The sequence below is a fragment of the Halichoeres trimaculatus genome, unplaced genomic scaffold, assembly GCF_033239565.1.
Source record: "Halichoeres trimaculatus isolate MK-OKI-2021-1 unplaced genomic scaffold, fHalTri1.1 fHalTri1_scaffold_5, whole genome shotgun sequence".
Classification (NCBI taxonomy): Eukaryota; Metazoa; Chordata; class Actinopteri; order Labriformes; family Labridae; genus Halichoeres; species Halichoeres trimaculatus.
In genome coordinates, this window is record NW_027437183.1 from 39569804 (window position 1) to 39587432 (window position 17629).

The following is a 17629-nucleotide window of genomic DNA, read 5'->3' on the forward strand; positions in this document are numbered from 1 at the left end:
AAAAAGGAGTCACGAGAGATTACTCTCCAAACATAAAGACCAAGTTGTTGGGCTGGCATCACTGCTCAGAACAGGGAGGCCTGATCAGATAAAACTGTAGCAAGGAAATATCAATGTAGACTGGCTTTACTGTGCTTACGCATAACAACACACTCTTACATTTTATTGGGCAACAAAGACCAGTTTGAGGCGGTAATTAATTGGTGCGTGCAAAAGCTGCAAACTTTCAGTTCAGGGTGTCGGTGCTGAACCCACTCTCTGCCAGTGACACAGAACAGTGTGCACTGGAGCTGAGTGTCGGCCTTTTAGTGTGTTTATAGAGCTTCTTACTGGTGGGTTTATCTTGTGTTTCTTTGTCCTAAGTATCCACTGTTTTAATCTGAGCAATTTGGGTCTCTTGTTTCTATTTATTTATTTATAAGTTTATAGTTTATTCATGTATAAGTTATTTCATTCAGGGTGTGCAGTTCTTTCTCCCTGGTTTGTGTTCCCCGCCTGTCTGACTGCTCTCATCAGTTTCACCTGTGTCTAGTCTCACGCCTGTGTTGATTTGGGCCACGTCCACATGTAGCCGGGTATTTTCAAAAACTAATATCCCCCCTCATTTGTTTTTAAAAATACTTCCATCCACACGCAGTGTTTTCCAGACGTAAAACCTGTGTCAGCCAACCAGAATGAGCCCCCTTCATTCAACTGTGATGTTTAAGAACTGAAAATGGTTTATTGAAACCATGAAACTGGAGTTTTCCAAAATCTTTGCTTTAGCTGGAGTTTTTAGAAAACATAGTTTTCGGTGACGTAAAACTGCGGTTTTGTGTGGATGACAGGTGTAAACATATAAAAATATACGTGTTTTCCTAAATGTCCAGCTACGTGTGGACATGGCCTTGGTCTCTGTGGTTCTTTGGTTCTCTGTCAGTTGGTCCTGTCCTCATACCGTGTTCTGCTGTGTGCTTTCTCCCTCTCAGTGCTCTTGGATTTTTGAGCTTCTTTGAATTTGGGGTTTTTGAGTTTGGATTCTGTTGGGATTTGTCCATCTCTCTGTTGATCAGCACCTGGGTCCTCCCCTTTTGTGTTTCCTACATAACCTGAAACTAGCATAAAGTAATGAACATGACATAATCTGTGGCTTTTCACACCACTTTTCACTGATCTTCCCCTGGCAGTATTTGGCAGTTATGGAAGGTTTGATGTGTGTGTTTTTTCTCTTCAAGCCTTGTGAGTTGATCTTTTGCTGGCTTGAAAGCTGCTGTGCTGCGTGTAGCGTTATTTCCTGACTTTTGATCTATCTTTCTGTCCCAGTATGGAATTGTTCTAGATGCAGGTTCATCCCACACCTCCATGTACATCTACAAGTGGCCAGCTGACAAGCAAAATGGTACCGGTATCGTTACCCAGCACAGCGAGTGTCATGTGAAAGGTGAGTGTGTGAAATGATGCTGGAGTTACACATGCCGCAGCTCCCATAATAACCACAAAAATGTCCAAATCTGCAGTTACTTTTATCTAAGGCTGCGCTATCCTTGACAAATGCTGAAAAGAAAGCTGAAATAATCAACCAGATTTAAAATTTACGGCTCAGACTGGCTTTTTTTTTTACAACTTGAATAAGTCTGCAACAGTGGCTCAGCCAGAATAATTGGAAAAGCCCTTCAGATCTGTACAAGCTGCCTGAAGAGCTGAAGCTGAAAGAACTTTGTGATGATGTTTATTCCACGTGCAGCAGTTATTCTGCAGAGGTCTGACTGTTGTCACATTTCTAATAACAACTCTGCAAAATTACAAATTAACACATACCTCGCTCTGCATCCTGGAGAAGGTTGTTGTGAACATTGATTTGCTTCAAAAATAGATGCAAATCTTGACAAGAGTGGCATCTTTTTGACAGCGTGGTTCAAAGAAATCATGGGAATTGGAGTCTTCATTCTGGAAAAACACTGTTTCACAGAGCAGCACCTTTGGGTAACTTTATAGGTGAAAGTCACTTGCACTTTTGTTTCCCAAATTGGAAAAGCTTGTGACTGATGACAACCAGCTTTCTGCCGCGGCCATACCAAACGCGAACTCGTAAATTTTACCGCGTATCACGCCTGTAACGCGTCACGTGAACGCATGAGTCTGTTCCCGGAGGTCTCCCTGGGGATAATGAAGGAGTGGAGGAAAGAGAGGACTGCAGAGAACTTCCATCTTTTCCCTGGCTCTGCCCCTGCCCCGCTCCTCCCTCCTCTCTATCAGGCTCAAAACTCCATGGAGGAAAACACAGTCAGACTCAGTGATGACCCGTGCAGGCAAATCCAGCTGGAAACGAATATTTACAGAACTTACATTCAAAACCTGTCTCCTCAGAGACTTTCACCCAAGCCTGCTCTTTTTTTTCGCACAGATTGTTTTCTCTTCCATCTTCCGGCGGGGTTGAATTCGGAGCAGGTGGCGGTTCCCCTCCAACGTCATCAAATCAATGAGGTCATGGGGGAATGTGATCGCTGATTGGCTGCCGTGGCACAGCCTCACGCGAATTTGCGTCAAAAGTTTAAGATTTTCAACTTGAACATTTAGGCGTCTGACACCCAAATGCATCAATGCTCCAAACACACTGACACGCCAACGCTACAAATGCGCAGACGCCCCAAACGTGCCGTCCGGGGTGAATCAGCGTCTGAACGCATCTTTGCATTGACTTTGTACGTAATCTTGATGCAAATTTGCTTTGGGTGTGGCCGTACCATAAGTCTTCATCCCTGCCGCCTGGAGTCAGTTGGCGCTCATTTGACGAGCAGGTTGCCAGCTTAGTTTGGAGGTTTGGAGTCTGGAAACACTATGCGAAAGAATGCTCTTTACAGGTGGTGGTGGTGGCTTCTGGTACTTCTGGAGCTCGCCTCTACTGGACACATGATGAACTGCAGGTTTTAAGCACTTCCACATTCTCTCATATTTCTAGAGGTTGCTTAAGATGCTTTACAAAACTTAGGTCTCAGTCAGTGTGTAAACAGTAAATCCTGTTATGTTTCAAAACGGCACTGTAAAAAATCTCCCTGTAAACACAATAACCCTGCTGCCAGTATTTTACTCTTATTTTACAGCAAAGTCATTTTTGTTGTGATGGTGTTTAGTGACTGTGAGTGAGAAGGGGACAGAGTGGATTTGAGACCCTGCTGGATATTCAGACATCACACTACAGGGGCCTATGCTGAGTGTCTGCTCCGAGAGGACTGAGCAGGAGCTCAGCCCCTCAGTCAGGGACAGATCAAAGACTGAGGAACAGTCGGGGAAAATATTTGTGCTTGTTTTTTCTGCTTTTAGTTCACAGCAAACTGTCTTAGAATATAAGCTAGTGTTGAAGTGCTAAAATCTGCGGTTTCTCCAGTGTCCTCTTGAGGCTGGCTCCAGAAGTCCTGGAAGTCACATACACACCAAGCCAAAAAAAAACAGTTTTGAAAGCAGAAATGATCCTATTTAGAGCCTGGTACAACAAACATCTCCTGTCTGAGTGGCTAATTTTACCATCAGCACACTGTACAGGGGGTGAATTTTTTTCTAACTTGGCAGTTCAGAGGATATTCAGATCGCAAGCTTGCCCAGTCAGAGGCACAGCTGAGGTCACATGACTGATGAGCACCCTATAGCTGTACACAAAGCCCTTGCCGTTGTAGCCGATGTGCTTCATTTTCTGTTTCAGAAACAGACGGATAACATCGGGTAGACTATGTCCATGTTTTATACAGTCTATTATTACTACTCATCACTGCTGTTCCCAGTACAATCGCGAGCAGAACTTTATGTTTGGTTGTTTTCCAGCCCTTTGAGTTCTGATTCACCGGCAGAGCTGTGGAAAATTACTGAAGGATTCAGTGAACACAACTTTTGAATAAATTACTTTACTGAAGTGAATCTACTGATTTAGCACTGAGGATCATTAATCCAGCCCTAATGATTTACTTTGTTAAAAAGGAAAGTTTGGAGCCCACTCTTTAAGTTGAGAGGGTCTGCCTCCTGGACCCTGACCAGTAGATGACTCCAAATGTGACAAAGTGATAATTTGGTGTACTTAGAGGAAATCACAAACAACGCCCCCTAGGGACTCAAGTCCCCAAGGATGAATAGACAGAGTCTAAACCGCCCAAAACCAGGGGCACACAGGTGAGTATTGAGGAGGCAAGAGACGTGGATTACAAAAATATAATACTTTTATTCTATGTAACCAAAGGGAAAGAAACTGAAGCTGAAAAGGAAGAAAAAGAATTGTTAAAGCAAATGAAACAACCCAACCAAGAAGTGAATTAAAATTATCCTTTATTACAATATTATCTATTTTTTTCTAAAAGGCCTGGTAAAAAGGGATAAGAACAAACTAAAATTTGATTGTTAACCTAAAGACAACTAAACCTAAATGTGGAATGGACACCCCTAGCTGAGAGGCAAACTACACTAAGGAAGGTGTGGGGGTGCTACCAATCTACTCACCCTTAAGTGAAACACACACACACAGCACTCCTCAACAAACAGGTGTAGTCTACTTGTGACCCTGTGTCAAAACTTGCATGCAGTAGGTGGAGGGCCCTCACCCAGGGTGCCTAGCCTCACAGCTAAGGGTGTCAACCCTAAAAGAACAAAACAGAATTAATTGCAAAACAACTGAAACCCAGTCAAATAAAATAACTAAAGTGATATAACTAATGAGACCAAAGGAAACTAAAATGAACTAAAGGGAACTAAGGGAAGCAAAACCAGCAGCCATATAATCTGTAAAGAAATGAAACAAAAGTCAATAAAACAATTCTACCATGCCAAAACAAACAGTGATCAAAGCCACCCGACTTACTTCCTGTAAAAGTTGTGGGCTTTACTATTACTCCTCTGAGAGGGACCATGGATCTGTGCTGGAACTCTGGATAGAACAGCAAATTTTAGATATCAAACTGTCCCTAAGATGTCATAAAATGACTGTATTTACCTTATACAACAGCCAAGTACAGCCAGGAAAGGCCAAACACCTCCACACACACCAGGCAAGGGCGAAAGGCCTGGCTTCAGCTCCAGGTGAGTTTTATAAGCAGCTAATTGTGAAGCAGTGGGGAGGGGAGAACAGAGCACCAAGCTGCGTTCAACAGCAGCAGCCTGTCTCCTAAACACTGCCTACCACACAAAGAAAAGGGGCCTGATCACTGAAGGCTGCACTTCTGCTCTTAGGCTGTTTCCCAAAGCCCAGGTACCTTGCCTTGCCTTGGTCTGATGTGGGCGTGGGGTGGGCGTGGGCAGGCATCCACATCATCAGTCGCTGCTCAAGTGCTGTTCCAATGTTCATGTCCTCCAGAGGCATATGTCCTCCGTTTGGTTAGCATGTGGCTAATTGACCAAGGATACAAAGGTGTATCCTTCGCTGCCTTGCCATGGCTATAAATACCCAACATGCAATGCGTGAATCTACAAAAAAGGAAAAAAATGGAAGGAAAAGACGCACCAGCGGAGGCGCGTGGTAAATTCCAATTTAAATGTAAGCAACAAAATACACCTCTGAAAATAACAACTTATACCATGTCCACCACTTAACTCTTTTGTGTGTCACTCACGTAACTATAATTACTGAGAAGCTGCACCTGCAGAGTGTCAATGATATGACAATAAAAAAGCAAAAAGTGTAGAAAAGTGGCAAGCCATGACAAACTTTGTAGCCATCTGAGCTCCTCCCAAAATATGCCTTTGTAGGCTGTTCCATTAGCATCTCCTTTTGAGCAGAGGCAGGACACTTGCCTTGGATTGGAAGGAAGTGGCTTCGGAGGCACTGCCTTCAAAGGCAAGGCAAGGCAAGGTACCTTGGCTTTGGGAAACAGCCGTGAGCTGTGTCCCAATTCAGGGGCTGCAGCCTACGGAGGCTGTAGCCTTCGGAGGACCCGGCCTTTATAGCCTGCGAAGACCGCAAAGGCCGAACTGAATTGAGATGGTCTGGTCTACGAAGCATTTCCTGTTTGTCACCCTCGACGTCACACAGCACCGCCCTCACCTGTCAGGCTTACATTACTTTTAAACACACGTAAACCAAAACCTCACATTTAAACAGGATGATTTTTACTATCTTTTTATTATTTTGCGTTGTTATTATTATTATCATTATTATTATCATCATTTTTATCATTATATCATTTGTATTATTATTATCCCTATTGATAGAGTATAGATCTACCATTTACATGAGAGTAAGGCAACAACGTACATTTTCAACATTTGATCAAGTGCTGGGGGGATGATAAATAAATAAGTATAAAATAAAAGCTGCTGAAATGATTTAATGTCTTCTGTGAATTCCCTGTAAAAAATACATAAATAAATAAATAAAAACTCCAAGTAAGTTTTTTTCCCAAGAGAATTCACATTTATGGACATATTTTTATAAAATAATGAGAAGATTCATAAAGAACTGTTTTTCCACAGTATATTACTTGAAAAGAGCCCAAATAACACATTTTCACACAGAAACACAAAATATTCTTTCACGTTTTAGAAACACAATCACATAGTTGTTGCCAGAAATCCTTCATATCTGTATAAATCAGGACTCCTTTTGGAGTTCGGCCGTGTCCATCATGTTCGCCATTCATACGCAATGAATCTTGGGATATGTGAGGCTATGAAGGATTCACCAAACCCGTCCTTCGCGGCCCCCGAAACGGAGGACAGATTCGTCGGCCGCATTTGGAGGAGTCTCCGTATTGGGACAGCCTCCGACGCACCGCTGTGACGTAATCGGTCTTCAAATCCAGCCTCCGTAGGCTGCAGCCCCTGAATTGGGACACAGCTTTAGTGTTCCCCAATACATCAGATGACCGGCCCAACCCTACTTCGGTGGAGATCTACCAAAAGACACTTCTAGACAAGACAGTTATAGCACCACCTAGAGGCCTGGCATGTCTACTACAGCATTTTCAGTCCCTCAGCATTTCCGTGTGAATGCAGATTTTTTTTTTCACTGAGTTTGAACATTTTTGGATGAAACATTGTGGTGTGAATGGGGTCTTAGAGTCAGCAGGTAAGGCGAGCAGGCTGCATGCTGGGAGCGTAAGTATCTGAGGGTGCTAGAGTGCCATGGGCTCTTAAAGAGAGGGTGGATTAATACACTGTTGATATTTTAATTCCTGCTGATTTACTTTCAGCAGTGAAAGTGAAATGAGCACAGTGGTGTTTTGTTTTGTTTTGTTTTTTGTTTTGTTTTTTTTAAACAGGATGAGGAGGGGACAGCTCCTGTGGAATGAACAGTGTGTAGAAATGGAGAAAAATTTCACCATCCAGAAAAAACTGATGAGGTCAAATTAGTGTCTTGAGGATCTTATGCAAATCAAAGGTGGTTCTTTGACTGTCTCTTGATTTCGTTTCAGTACTTTCCCCTCGTTACAAACCTGAGTGATGCTTTTTGAAGTAAACTAGAACCACAGCCATACAAACAGTTGGTGTCTGGCTTCCATGGGAGACGGACGCATATCAGTGAGCTCTGTCCTTGGATAGCAGCTGCAGCAAAAATAACAGAGTCTACTCCAAGACTCTCTGGAATTCACTAAAATGGGAGGCAATAGGGAGAGAAAATCCAAGACAAAAAGTTTGGATTCGGGGCCCGGATCCGGACCAAACATGGCTGAGGACATCCATGAAATCCTGGAAGGACAAAAAGAAATCAAAAAAGATCTAGATGAGAAGATGGTGAAGATGGAAGAGAAAATAGAAACTGTTCTCACTGAATTAAAAAAAAAGCTTCACAAGCAGCTGCAGGTTTACAACAAAAAACAATCAGAGATGATCAAACAACTGGAAGCGCGAGTCGAAGAGCTGGATCAACAAGCCAAGCTGAATGAAGTGATTGTAACCAGCATAAAGATCAAACCGCGCTCCTACGCGAAAGCCTTGACAAACGGACAGGCAGGGGAGCATGACAGCGTACAAGACAAAGAGGACATTAAGACGGTGGAGGGACAGATGGCCGACTTCATGAAATCAAATGGAATCGAGGTGGATTTCAATAACGTGGAATACTGTCACCTCATGCCCTGGAAAGGGGCCAACGGCGGGAAAGTTGTGAAACTGAGATTCACAAACAGAAAATACAAGATAGCGCTGCTGAAACAGGGCCCAAAGCTCAAAGGGACAGCGGTGTTCTTCAATGAAAACCTGACTACGAAAAATGCAGAGATGGCAAAGAAGGCACAGGAGCTGAAAAAGGCCGGGAAGATAAAAAGCACCTGGACGGCAAACTGCAAAATACTGATAAGAACCAACGGAGAAACACCAGAACAAATGAAGACGGTGCTGATCAAGAGCATGGAGGATCTGGACAAATTTGACGAATAAACGGATAAAAAAAGCTTCAAAACCTCAACACAATCTGAGGAAAAGGAGCAAATGAACTGTAACTCGGAATATGAACATTTGGATTTACCTGATCGGATTGCAAACCATGGACATCAGGATCTGATAAAAAAAATCAAAATGTTGACCAGAACTGTTCTGACTCCAAAGGTATACCTAATGGAATTTAAGAGCCATTTTGACATTGTTGCAATAACAGAAACATGGATCAACGAAGAGAAAGGCATGGACTTTGAACTAGAAGGATATAACCTTGTTTGTATGAACAGAGAAAACAAAGTTGGGGGGGTCGCACTGTTCATAGCTGAAAATCTCAAATTCAGAGTGTTGAAGGAAATATCTACAGTAATTGACAACATATTAGAATGCATTACGGTTGAAATCTATACAAAGAAAAATTGTATTATCATTTGTTGTATTTACAGGGCACCAAGTTCGAATCTGAACAGCTTCATCACATATGCTGGAGATCTTTTCTCAGAAATTGGGCAGAAAAAAGGTTTAATCTGTGGTATTACTAACATTGACTTACTAAACCCAAATAAACACGAGCTACAAGGAGAAACCAGGTGCAGCGGTTCCATAAACATATTTAAGAAAAAGAAAGAAAAAAAAAAGTCAAAATGACCTTTAACAGATATGAAAATGATAATAGCTAAGTGTGTATCATCCAAAATTGTCAAGACTGAAGAATGCTGAAACCTAAATATGTGGGTTTTTTTGGTCTGTAAGACAGCAGGAAGGACAAAATGTTCCAAAACAATGACTGTGAATGAAGTGATGTTGTAAGACAAGTGATGGACATTAACGATCAAATATGGACACTAAAAGACAATCAAGAATTATTTCATACATTCTTAAATGAATCAAAATTCATAATAATCTGATGATATGTGAAAAGAGGAGACTAAATATTGAGGAAATGGGGACGGGACTAGATAAGCTCTGCTTCTCCCGTCTTCCCTTTCGGACATGTACAATGTGTACAATGTGATGGGAACATAACCTGAGAGAATGAGCGGCACAGCGGGAAGGTCACAAAAGGTGTCTTGGGTCTGTCCATCCCCTGACTCTGTGAGCCCACACTGCAGTAAAGAAGCTCTGACTTCCACAGCACCTTCCTGTTGGACTTCATCCAGGGAATTAACAGAACTGAAGCCATTTCAACATGTTTTCTTTTGTGCAAGACTTTGATTCATATGCCCCACTTCCTCAGCAGACACGTCGTGCCACGTTAGTCACTGCAGCTCTTCCTCTTCTTGCCCTGGTTTGTTCCTCTGTCTCCTAAGAAACAAACTGGAGCTTACCCTCAGGGCAGTCTTAGAAAGGAAGTCAGGTTCAAGGTCAGGTCAAGTTGCCATAAAGAGGAACTACTTTCTCTGTTTTTCAAGGTGGAGGGATATCAAGCTATGCTGGTGTTCATGGAGGAGCATCAAAAAGTCTGGAAGCCTGCATGGACCAGGCTATGAAAGAAATCCCAGGATTCAGACACAAGCAGACTCCACTGTATCTGGGAGCCACAGCAGGGATGAGGCTCCTGAGGTCAGTGAAAACTCCCATTAAGACAGGACATCTCACTTCTGATACACCCGCTCTGCTCACCAAGCATGCATTAAGGCTTTAAGTTGCTCTCCCTTTAACCCTGACCCTTTCTCTGCAGCATAGTCAACGGCTCAGAGTCCAAACGGGTTCTGCAGGAAGTGGAAACCAAACTCAAGTCTTATCCATTCCAGTTCAAAGAGGCGACCATCCTGAGTGGCCAGGAAGAGGGCGCGTATGGTTGGGTGACAGTCAATTACTTACTGGAAAACTTTGTCAAGGTGAGATCTGATGATTTGGATCAAGAAGCACAAGAATCAACCATAAAGCTCTTGATTTAGTGACTACAAAGCCCCTTCATCAGTGTGTCACATTCACATCCAGAACATGACACTGAGACCTAACTGGGCCTTTCATTTGCCAACAGGAAAAGATGTTTCTCTTTGACTCACCAAGATCTTAAGACTTGTGCATCATTTTGAGTCTGGTCCAAGGGTCAACATCCGGTCAGTAAAAATGAAGCCTAGGTGGAAGTGCTAAAAGTTGCTGTTCATTGAAGATCCACTTTAGTCTGGCTGCAGAAAGACCTAAAGTCACATTCACACCCAGCCATAAAAACAGACGTTCACAGCATCAATAAGCATATTTACAGCCAGGTTCAAAAAAACAGCTTGGGTCTAAAACGCTGATTTCACTTTAGACACACTGTACGGTGAGTGAATGTTTTTCTATCTTCGTGGTTTAGAAGTTATTAGGATTGTTTGATTGTCCAATCAGGGACACAGTTCAGGTCACATGACTGAAAAGGCGCCCTGTAGCTGTTAAAACAACCTCATTGCCAGCGTCATAGCAAATGTGGCTGTGTCTGCAGATTGGCTTCATTTTCAGTTTCAGGAACAGACGGGTGACGTCGCAGAGACTACGTCCATGTTTTATACAGTCCATGGCAGGGGTCTGCAACTTGCGGCTCTTTAGCCCCCAAGTAGTGGCTCCCTCTGGCCTCTACAGAATCAAATCATTATGATAGATATAAATTATTTCTCATCTAATTCTTATGGGGCTTTTTGTGGTTTTAGTGTTTATTCTGTTGATCGGGTATCTTTGAGTTCAAGGTGAAAAATCAGCAAGCAACAACAAAAAGTAATATTGCAAGACATTTTCAGAACAAGCACAAAGCACTTACTGGAAAGAACCAAATGTGTAGGTACCTGAACGCTTCCTTGTGGCTGTGAGGGAGTGGAAGAGTAGGTAATTTTTCATACTGGACATGAACACAGCATTACAGGTTCATATATTGAAGAATAAATATGATAAACTGAAGAATAATTACGTCTTAACATTAAACAATTTGTTATTTTTTTACCACCTTAACACAAAAAAAGTACACGAAATTGGTGCTGTTAAGTACTGGTACCGAGGTACCGATTGCCAGGTGCCGGGCATCTGTATCGTTTCAAACGTGAAAGGTACAATTCCCTAGTTTGTGGTTTTCTTTTGTTATAACAGGTAAAAATAGACAAAGAATGAAACTTATAAAACTTTTCAAGCTGTGTTGTGGTTTTGTGGCTCCAAACCCTATTTCTCTGGTGGAAGAGGGGGCAAAATGGCTCCTCTGATAATAAAGGTTGCAGGCCCCTGGTCTATAGTCTGGCCCTAGGATAAGAGATCATGTATTAGTCCTTAATCTGTATTAAACCCTGAATGACTTGCTGACCCCTATTGACCTTGCATGGTATGTCCGCCCGCCCCTGCCCTGATGATGAAAGGAACGTGTTACTCACTGGATGTCGGTGTGGAATAAATGACTTTATTCCTCTACTTCCCAGCAGTTAAGTATAACGACTTCATCTTAATAGATGCAACACAAGGCTAATATAACGTGATGGCGGAAGAAGTGGATCACAGCGAATGTTGTGTTTCCAACATGAAATTTAATCTGCTCCACTCACAAGATTCCTCACAGGATTTTCCACACGTTCACAAACAAAAGAACTGAGATTTTCATCTCTCATCTTAGATCTTCTACAGTGAAAAGGATTGTTTTGGTGAGCATAGAATCACAGTCACTGATTGAAAAAGTTCAGTCAGGAACACTCTCCTCTGGATTTGAACTATTTATTGCCATTTATCGGTGAAAACAAAGTTTAGACATAGACTCCAGAGCACTTGATAACCAGCAGCAGCAGCAGCAGAGTGTGGGCTGAAGAGGTGCTGCAGGGATTACCCAGTACCTTTACATGCAGCTTCGGCAAACAGACTATGAGCTGATGTTTGCTTTGTGTAAAAAAAAAGTCTATGACTAAATTCAAACAGTTTTATTGAGTTGGACCAACAGTTTGTTTCTCCCCCCCCTTGTCTGCGTTATCTCTTCTGCTGAGCACTGTGTCAGATGACAGAGTTGAAAAGACCAATGCATTTTTTTTTCTAGCAATCAGAGAGGTGTGAACATGATTAACTGCTATAGTACCCCTGTCAGCATCCTGTGACCCGAGATCTGGTGCGGTTTTGGTCCAGACTAAAGTAGTCTAGCAACATGGCTGGGGTCACGAAAATAAAGCATTTTTCCTCTCATAACAATTTGTGTTCAAAAGAGTGATAAATTTGCATCACAAAACTGCAAACTGGAAAAAAGTCAGACTCCGTTATCACTTGGCACTACTTTCTGGTGCGTATCACTCTGAGCCTGTCCTCAGATCGTCTTTTCTCTCTCATTAAACTCCATTGTGTTTGTGAAGTTTCACGTAGAGGAGTCAGAAGAGTGAAGTCATGCCGACAGAAGTGGAGTGCTGCAAGACCTTTCAATTGATGAGGAGGCTAGCGTTGCAGCTTCTGTCTGCATCACAAACAATAATGACTCCCTGCACTATGAATGAGGGTGTCTTAGGCCCCGTTTACACGGAGACTCCCGCAACGATTCTTCCTTTGTGTTTCCAAAAGCCACCCGCGTTTACATGAGGACGGCGTTAAAACGATCCGCGTTCATACGACTCTAGGAGGACAAGTCACTTCTTCTGTTCTTTCTTTTTCTGCCGTTTTGTTGTGGGAGATGGTCGGCAATCCAACCATAACGCGCATTACCGCCACCTACTGGACCAGATTGGCTCAACTGGAAATGTGGCTGAGCGCGCAGCCTTCACCTAAAACTGCGAGTGTGAATGCGGTGACGTCAGCGTTTCACCCTGAGACACTCCGCTCTGTGTTTACACGAAGCTGGATGGAGGAGCGGATTCAGATCTTTCCACTCTGGGGAGCGTTTTCAAAAGTTTGCGTTTTCACTGAAAACGCAAGGTGGTCTCGTCTAAACGGAAGGCCAAAACGCAACGAAATGTTTGCGGAATCGACCGTTTTCGGCGTCGTGTAAACGGGGCCTTACAGACCCTTTTTCACGTATCCAAAAGCCACCCGCGTTTACATGAGGACGGCGTTAAAACGATCCGCGTTCATACGACTCTAGGAGGACAAGTCACTTCTTCTGTTCTTTCTTTTTTTGCCGTTTTGTTGTGGGAGATGGTCGGCAATCCAACCATAACGCGCATTACCGCCACCTACTGGACCAGATTGGCTCAACTGGAAATGTGGCTGAGCGCGCAGCCTTCACCTAAAACTGCGAGTGTGAATGCGGTGACGTCAGCGTTTCACCCTGAGACACTCCGCTCTGTGTTTACACGAAGCTGGATGGAGGAGCGGATTCAGATCTTTCCACTCTGGGGAGCGTTTTCAAAAGTTTGCGTTTTCACTGAAAACGCAAGGTGGTCTCGTCTAAACGGAAGGCCAAAACGCAACGAAATGTTTGCGGAATCGACCGTTTTCGGCGTCGTGTAAACGGGGCCTTACAGACCCTTTTTCACGTATCCAAAAGCCACCCGCGTTTACATGAGGACGGCGTTAAAACGATCCGCGTTCATACGACTCTAGGAGGACAAGTCACTTCTTCTGTTCTTTCTTTTTTTGCCGTTTTGTTGTGGGAGATGGTCGGCAATCCAACCATAACGCGCATTACCGCCACCTACTGGACCAGATTGGCTCAACTGGAAATGTGGCTGAGCGCGCAGCCTTCACCTAAAACTGCGAGTGTGAATGCGGTGACGTCAGCGTTTCACCCTGAGACACTCCGCTCTGTGTTTACACGAAGCTGGATGGAGGAGCGGATTCAGATCTTTCCACTCTGGGGAGCGTTTTCAAAAGTTTGCGTTTTCACTGAAAACGCAAGGTGGTCTCGTCTAAACGGAAGGCCAAAACGCAACGAAATGTTTGCGGAATCGACCGTTTTCGGCGTCGTGTAAACGGGGCCTTACAGACCCTTTTTCACGTATCGTGGAAAAGGCAGTAGCACTCCACCTCTGTCGGCATTACTTCACACTTCTGACAAGTGCACCAAAATTTGTCTTTCACCCTCTCTTTCACAACTCCAGCTGTGGAGCCAGGAGCAACATGATGACTGTGCCTCGTCTCTCTCCACCCCTTCTTACTCCATCTGAGGAATTTCAGCATCAATATATTCAGGTTCATAAAGATATCCCCTTGGCTCTGTGCTAAATGTAATGTCATCTTCATCAGTGTCGTAGTCAGACATGCTATCGTTAACTTTTTTAAGTTGTAATGACAGTGACAACGCGCGCCAGTCAGCTGGATGCACCGCGCGGCGCAGTGGTACGCACCAGAAAGTAGTGCCAAGTGATAACGGAGTCTGACTTTTTTCCGGTTTGCAGTTTTGTGATGCAAATTTATCACTCTTTTGAACACAAATTGTTTTGAGAGGAAAAACGCTTTATTTTCGTGACTCCAGCCATGTTGCTGGACTACTCTAGTCTGGACCAAAACCGCACCAGATCTCGGATCACAGGACGCTGACAGGGGTAAGTCAGTGCTGATGTACAGAACTACAGATGAGGATGCCATACAGGTTCATGTCAAAAAACCCCAACTATCCCTTTAACCCCTGATGTGAGTTGAAGGGGAGGGCCATGCCACACCACAGTGTGAAAGAGGGGGAAATAATGACAGACAGGACGAGACAAGACAAACAGAAGGGAGGACAAACGTCTACTGTTGTTGATTTAAGATAGCAGTTCAAGTGCTGGCTAATTCAGGTAAATACAGGAAGTAAAGGCTGTACGAAACCAGGGACACCAGAAATGTGGGGTCTTGACAGTGTGGGGAGTGTGGGCCTACGTGGATAGGAGATGAAGTGGCATGCACCACAGGATGTGAGACGATGTGTAAGAATACCTGACTCAGCATGCTCTGACGGGATCTATTATGTCTCTTAGTTAGTCTCTACAGAAGCTTGAGTATCTGCATGAGTGTGAGGTGGTCACCGAATACCCAAGTAGTTGCCAAAACCCAGGGAAAGCACGGCCCCGGGCGCCCCCCGGGCCACCAGGGCACCTGAGACCCCCCCACACAGTCCCCAAACTACCAGGCCCAGGGACAGCCCTAGGAACCAAGGGACCACAGACCCGCCTCCCCGCCGACACCAGAGACAACACCCAGGGCCCAGAGCGGTAGCCCCCCTGCAGATAGCACCTGCCCTCCCCGACCACCCGTCCACCCGGCCCTAAGTCACCTCCACCCCCAGCACCCAGCCACCCCCACCCCCCTGCGGCAGGCCAGAGGCCCCAAGCCACCCGAGAGCCAATTCCCCTGGGACCAGACCCCTCTCCAGAGGGGAGGCCACGAACCACAGCCAGGCCAGGTGGAGCAAGATGTGGGCGTGCAACGGTGGGGTCGAGGTCAAAGCCCGCCCCCCAGAAAAGCCAAGGCCATGAGAAGCACTGGGGACTGCTGCCAAAGCGACAGGAGAGGCCCCCCAGCCACCCGCACAGGACAGCATCCCACAGGCAGCCCACCATACCGAGGCCCCCAGCGAGCAACAGGCCGAAGGATCCCGCACCACAGCCCACCAAGGGACACATGACCCACCCGCCCCCCAGGGCCCGCGCCAGGCCCCCACCGGAGCCCAGCTGCACCTCGAAAGCCGCTGGCACATCCCGTCCCCCCACAAAGTCATAGCCAGCGAGGTCCGACCCCCGCAGCCGCACAAAGCCTACGCTAGTGACAAACCCTATACCACCAACCCCCCCTCCCCTCTTTATTCTGCAACTTGTTCCCAGACAAGATACATTATCCCTACACTGTGATTAAGTGCACTTAAGTGTAATGTGGCGCATTAAGACTGGAGAAAAAACAGGTCAAGTGGGGGTCCACCAACCCCTCCTCTCCCTGCCTGGCCCCAAAAAAGTGGATGTCGTGTTGCATCAAAAACAAAGGATAGGTGGGGCAGGCGGGAGGGGGACAGAGAGCGGCTACAGCCTAAAACAAAACGCGCCCACCCCCAGCCCCCCAGCCTCCCCAGGGCGCTGCCCCGCAGGGGAAGACCCCAGGGCACCGAGACAGCGAGCCCCTGGCGCCCACCCCCTGCCCCAGCCACCTGGGCAGGTAGGACCAGCACCAGGGGACACACACCACCATTATCTCCGGCCTCATGGCAGGATCTGAAGCCGCCCCACCCAGACCCAGTGATCTAGCCCAGATGTTGCTGGGCTGTTGGTGCTCATAGAAAAGGTTTTTTCACAGATTTGGTTCCAGAAGTCAGCATTGGGGGTGAGGGCCAGGTCTTGCTCCCACTTTATTGATGGTAGTGATATTGATTCGTCTAAGTTAGCAATTATCTCATTTTTTGGACAGTGATTTTTTCTTTAAAGGGTTGATTTTAATTAGGTCCAAAGTTGATGGGGGTAAGTTTAAGTTTGTAAAAGTGATATCGAATTTACAGATAATCGCAGATTTAAATTGTAGGTATTCAAGATAATGGTTTTCCCCAATGCTGAATTCCTGGACCAGATCAGAGAATGGCAGCATAGTGTTATTAATGAAAATGTGTCTAAAATGAGTGATTCCCTTCCAGGTCCATTTATGGAAGTTAATTGACTTTTTGTTGATTTTGATATCAAAATGATATTTTAATATTGTTCCAAATTGCTGTGTAGTCTGACAGAGCAAAAGAGGTGTTTGTGATTTTGTGGAATTTCCACCAAGCTTTCAGAGCTGTTGATATGGTTAGACTTTAAAAACATGGGTGGAGTTTAACTGAATGAGGTAGGTCTGAAATTTTTATTTCGTTACAAAATGTTTTTTCTATGTCTAACCAAGTGTTGCATTGTTGACTATTGTGGATCCATTTTATGATATACTGCAGTTGGTTTGCTAAGAGGTAGTGGAAGAATTGTGGGGCTTCTAAGCCTCCAAGTTGTTTGGGTTGCTGTAGTGTGGATAACACTGGGTAACAAAAAAAAATCTTTTTGAAAATTGTCCAGAGTTTTTTAACTTATTTAGCGGGATTAAGTAGCGCTTAATCCGAAAATGACATCCGTTTTATTCTAGCAGGTCAGGCTTTGAAACTATACAGATTGGTTGAAAATCTATGTTTTTGCCCAAAGGGCTGAGTTATGCCGATAACTCTTATCTAAGAATGCTTTATTATGTTGTATTATTGTTACCATTGTGTAGTAGAACATATTTGAGGGATTGCTTGCTACTATCAATGAACAGTCTCCAATCTTTGGGGTCGTACTTTGGCACTACTAGTTTGTGCTGGAGACCCGCAATGTTTGAGCAATACACCAAATCATTCTCCACGGAGAAAAAACAGAGGTATTCCTGGTGTCTGTTTCTGTAAAACGTTATGCGAGTACTGTCTGCAAGAAGGTTCTTTTCCTTAAATCGGGAAGCCAAAAGTTCA

At 44.6% G+C, this 17629-nt stretch overlaps 1 protein-coding gene across 1 annotated transcript in view; it reads left to right on the forward strand.

The window, feature by feature from the left end:
- Positions 1-1309: 1309 nt before the first annotated feature.
- The window catches only part of LOC141791112 (ectonucleoside triphosphate diphosphohydrolase 2-like), a 52026-nt gene continuing 35706 nt past the window's right edge, over positions 1310-17629 (forward strand). Inside the window, exons 1-3 of the mRNA XM_074671342.1 lie at positions 1310-1420; positions 9741-9891; positions 10010-10169. Coding sequence (XP_074527443.1) covers positions 1342-1420; positions 9741-9891; positions 10010-10169 — 390 coding nt within the window. The 5' untranslated portion in view covers positions 1310-1341. The remainder of the gene's footprint in view (positions 1421-9740; positions 9892-10009; positions 10170-17629) is intronic.